Genomic DNA, 5,000 nt, shown 5'->3' on the forward strand with positions numbered 1-5,000 from the left:
TACCATTAGACCATTTTATTGACATTAGCAAGGGTGTATGGAGGGCACAAGATTAATGGCCAGTCTTCACTATTTTAACCCCTTCAGTACTGGGACACATTTTTACCTTGAGTTTTGTGTACCATTAGACCATTTTATTGACATTAGCAAGGGTGTATGGAGGGCACAAGATTAATGGCCACAGTCTTCACTATTTTAACCACTTCAGTACTAGGACACATTTTTACCTTGAGTTTTGTGTGCCATTAGACCATTTTATTGACATTAGCAAGGGTGTATGGAGGGCACAAGATTAATGGCCACAGTCCTCACCATTTTAACCCCCACATGAGTTGGTGAAGCTGTGGAAAGTCACCAAATAGTCACCACAGGGAATAGGGAAACACGTCATGCTACTGAAGGGGTTAAGAACACACAGGAGGCAGTAAGCATCAAATAGACACCAGAAATTTTACCTTGAGTGTCAGATATTAACTCTCTCTCTCTCTCTCTCTCTCTCTCAGGTGGGTCCATCAGCCATCCAGGTGACATCAGCAGAGAAGACCAAGGTTCTCTCCCACTCAGTTCTCCTCAATGATGTTTACTATGCCTCGGAGATTGAAGAGGTACGTGTGTGTGTGTGTGTGTGTGTGTGTGGAAATCGAACAATAATATCACTAAATCGTCTTTCGCTTGCTCATATTTCTCTCTCTCTCTCTCTCTCTCTCTCTCTCTCTCTCTCTCTCTCTCTCTCTCTCTCTCTCTCTCTCTCTCTCTCAACAGGTGTGCTTAGTGGATGACAACCAGTTCACTCTAACAATTGCCAACGAATCTGGTCCACTTTCCTTCATCCACAATGACTGCGACAGCATTGTGCAGGCCATCATCCACATCAGGGCCAGATGGGAGCTCTCGCAGCCGGTAAGACCATCCACATATCCACACATATCCACACAGTACCCATACGCCCCTCCATGTACCCCACACAGCCTTCCAAGTATCCACACAGTACCCACATGACCTTCCACATATCCACACAGCCTTCCACATATCCACACAGCCTTCCACATATCCACACAGCCTCCCACATATCCACACAGCCTTCCATGTACCCAAACAGCCTTCCACATATCCACACAGCCTTCCAAGTACCCACACAGCCTTGCAAGTACCCACACAGTACCCACACGACCTTCCACATATCCACACAGCCTTCCACATATCCACACAACTTTCCATGTACCCACACAGCCTTCCAAGTACCCACACAGTACCCACATGACCTTCCACATATCCACACAGCCTTCCACATATCCACACAGCCTTCCATGTACCCACACAGCCTTGCAAGTACCCACACAGTACCCACATGACCTTCCACATATCCACACAGCCTTCCACATATCCACACAGCCTTCCATGTACCCACACAGCCTTGCAAGTACCCACACAGTACCCACATGACCTTCCACATATCCACACAGCCTTCCACATATCCACACAGCCTTCCATGTACCCACACAGCCTTGCAAGTACCCACACAGTACCCACATGACCTTCCACATATCCACACAGCCTTCCACATATCCACACAGCCTTCCATGTACCCACACAGCCTTGCAAGTACCCACACAGTACCCACATGACCTTCCACATATCCACACAGCCTTCCACATATCCACACAGCCTTCCATGTACCCACACAGCCTTCCAAGTATCCACACAGTACCCACATGACCTTCCACATATCCACACAGCCTTCCACATATCCACACAGCCTTCCACATATCCACACAGCCTTCCACATATCCACACAGCCTCCCACATATCCACACAGCCTTCCACATATCCACACAGCCTTCCACATATCCACACGATCATCCATGTATCCACACGACCTATTTTTTTGGATATTTCGATCTTCTTGTCTATGCAGTATCTCTCTCTCTCTCTCTCTCTCTCTCTCTCTCTCTCTCTCTCTCTCTCTCTCTCTCTCTCTCTCTCTCTGAACACTACTACTACTACCACCACCACCACCACCACTAACCCCCCCCCAAAAAAACCCACAAATAACCCCTCACACCCCCCCCCCCCACCCCCCATAGGACTCGGTAACGGTCCACCAAAAGATCCGGCCCAAGGATGTCCCAGGAACTCTTCTAAACATGGCCCTCCTAAATCTCGGCTCCCTGGATCCAAACTTAAGGACAGCTGCTTACAACTTGCTGTGTGCTCTCACCGCGACCTTTGACCTCAAGATTGAAGGCCAGCTATTGGAGACGTCAGGTGAGGGGGGGTGAAAGAGAGAGAGAGGGGTGAGAGAGGGGGGGTGAAAGAGAGAGAGTGTAAGAGTGCTTTTGTGCCCTCATTGTGACCTGTGACCTCAAGATTGAAGGCCAGCTATTGGAGACGTCAGGTGAGGGGGGGGGTGTGAGAGAGAGAGGGTTGAGAGGGGGAGAGGTGAAAGAGAGAGAGTGTAAGAGTGCATGTGTGCCCTCATTGTGACCTGTGACCTCAAGATTGAAGGCCAGCTATTGGAGACGTCAGGTGAGGGGTGTGAGAGAGAGAGAGAGGGGGTGAGAGAGGGAGGTGAAAGAGAGAGAGTGTAAGAGTGCATGTGTGCCCTCATTGTGACCTTTGACCTCAAGATTGAAGGCCAGCTATTGGAGACGTCAGGTGAGGGGGGGTGGGTGAGAGAGAGAGAGAGGATTGAGAGGGGAGGGGATGAAAGAGAGAGAGTGTAAGAGTGCATGTGTGCCCTCATTGTGACCTGTGACCTCAAGATTGAAGGCCAGCTATTGGAGACGTCAGGTGAGGGGGGGTGGGTGAGAGAGAGAGAGAGGATTGAGAGGGGAGGGGATGAAAGAGAGAGTGTAAGAGTGCATGTGTGCCCTCATTGTGACCTGTGACCTCAAGATTGAAGGCCAGCTATTGGAGACGTCAGGTGAGGGGGTGAGAGAGAGAGAGAGAGAGAGAGAGAGGGAGGGAGGGAGGTGGAGGAAATAGAGAGAGAGGGAGAGAGGGGTAGGGGGAGAGAGAGAGAGAGTGTGTGTGTGTGTGTGAGTGAGAGAGTGTGAGAAAATGAAATATATATACTAGAAAGACAATATATGAGAGAGAGAGAGAGAGAGAGAGAGAGAGAGAGAGAGAGAGAGAGAGAGAGAAAGTAAAAAAACATGACTAACCAAATTTTTTCTTCCCTCCTCCTCCTCCTCCTCCTCTACCACCACCACCACCACCACCACCACCACCACCACTACCTCATTTTCCTCTTCTCCTCCTTCTTCTCTTCCTCCTCCTCGTCCCTCCACCACCACCACCACCACCACCACCACCACCACCACCACCACCACCACCACCACCACCACCACCACCACCAGGCCTGTGTATCCCGTCAAACAACACAATCTTCATTAAGAGTGTAAGTGAGAAATTGGCTGTGAACGAGCCTCACCTGACTTTGGAATTCTTGGAGGAGTGTATACAAGGCTTCCGCGCCTCGTCCATAGAACTGAAGCATCTGTGTCTCGAGTACATGACCCCCTGGCTGCCGAATTTAACCAGGTATGCGTGTGTGTGTGTGTGTGTGTGTGTGTGTGTGTGACAGAGAGAGAGAAAATATAGATAGACAGAGGAAGAGAGACAGAAAGAGAGAGAAATTGTGAGATAGAACAAGAGAGAGAGAGAGAGAGAGAGAGAGAGAGAGAGAGAGACAAAACCTCGCAAATTTTTCAAAACACCCCAAAACACACACACACACCTGGAAATATGCCTGTAACACTCACTCTCTCTCTCTCTCACTCACTCACTCACTCACTCTCACTCTCACTCTCTCAGATAACTTACTGACCACAGAAAACAAACAAACACAAACAAAAAAAACTGACTTTCCGCTCAAATCAACAACTTTCGCTAAACACAACAATTGACACCTTTATAGAACTCTTAACTGTTTGGCACCCTATGGCTCTTTGGCACCCACATTGAGAGCCACAGAGGGACCCGTACTGTACACCCCCACCCCCCCTTTCCCCCACACAGGTTCTGCAGCCACCCAGATGACAAGAAACGAGCAAAAGTAGCGATGATTTTAGACAAGCTGATAACTTTGACCATTGAGGAAGTTGAGATGTATCCTTCCATACAGGCCAAGATCTGGGGGAATATTGGACAGGTAAGGCACTGTGGGAGGCTGTGGGAAGGCTGTGCAAAGCTAGGATGCTGTGAGAGGCTGTGGTGAGCTGTGAGAGGCTGTGAGAGGCTGTGGGAGGCTGTGAGTGGTTGTGAGTGGTTTTGGTGTGTTGTGAGAGGTTGTGGTGCGTTGTGAGTGGCTGTGGTGAGCTGTGAGTGGCTGTGGTGAGCTGTGAGAGGCTGTGGGAGGCTGTGAAAAGTTGTCAGAGGCTGTCAGAAGCTGTTAGAGGCTGTCAGAAGCTGTGGTGAGCTGTGAGTGGCTGTGATGAGCTGTGAAAGGCTGGGGTGGTTTGTGGGAGGCTGTGGTGAGCTGTGGGAGGCTGTGAGTGGCTGTGAGTGGGGTTTGTGAGTGGCTGTGAGTGGTTTTGGTGCGTTGTGAGTGGCTGTGGTGAGCTGTGAGAGGCTGGGGTAGTTTGTGGGAGGCTGTGAGAGGCTGGCTGTGGAAAGCTGTGAGAGGCTGGCTGTGGGAGGTTTGGTGCAGTGAGCTGTGAGAGGCTGTGGGAGGCTGGGGTGGGCTGTGAGAGGCTGTGAGAGGGCTGTGAGGAGCTGTGGGAGAGGCTGTGAGAGGCTGTGGGAGGTTAGGTTATGATTTGAGAAGGTTTGTGATGTGTATTGTTTGTTTCTTTATTAATTTCTCTCTCTCTCTCTCTCTCTCTCTCTCTCTCTCTCTCTCTCTCTCTCTCTCTCTCTCTCTCCCTCTCCCTCTCCCTCCCCCTTACAGGTCTCGGAGTTGATTGACATGGTATTGGACTCGTTCATAAAGCGATCGGTGACAGGGGGCTTGGGGTCGGGCCAAGCTGAGATCATGGCCGACACTGCTGTGGCCCTTG

At 50.3% G+C, this 5,000-nt stretch overlaps 1 protein-coding gene across 1 annotated transcript in view; it reads left to right on the forward strand.

Annotated features, from left to right (window-relative positions):
- The window catches only part of LOC123503713 (neurofibromin-like), a 61,310-nt gene that overhangs the window by 28,841 nt on the left and 27,469 nt on the right, over positions 1–5,000 (forward strand). Inside the window, 6 exon segments of the mRNA XM_045253699.1 lie at positions 504–605; positions 763–900; positions 2,085–2,265; positions 3,360–3,543; positions 4,021–4,153; positions 4,892–5,000. The exon segment at positions 4,892–5,000 is cut by the window's right edge and continues 53 nt beyond it. Coding sequence (XP_045109634.1) covers positions 504–605; positions 763–900; positions 2,085–2,265; positions 3,360–3,543; positions 4,021–4,153; positions 4,892–5,000 — 847 coding nt within the window.

Source organism: Portunus trituberculatus, chromosome 2 (genome assembly GCF_017591435.1).
Source record: "Portunus trituberculatus isolate SZX2019 chromosome 2, ASM1759143v1, whole genome shotgun sequence".
NCBI lineage: Eukaryota > Metazoa > Arthropoda > Malacostraca > Decapoda > Portunidae > Portunus > Portunus trituberculatus.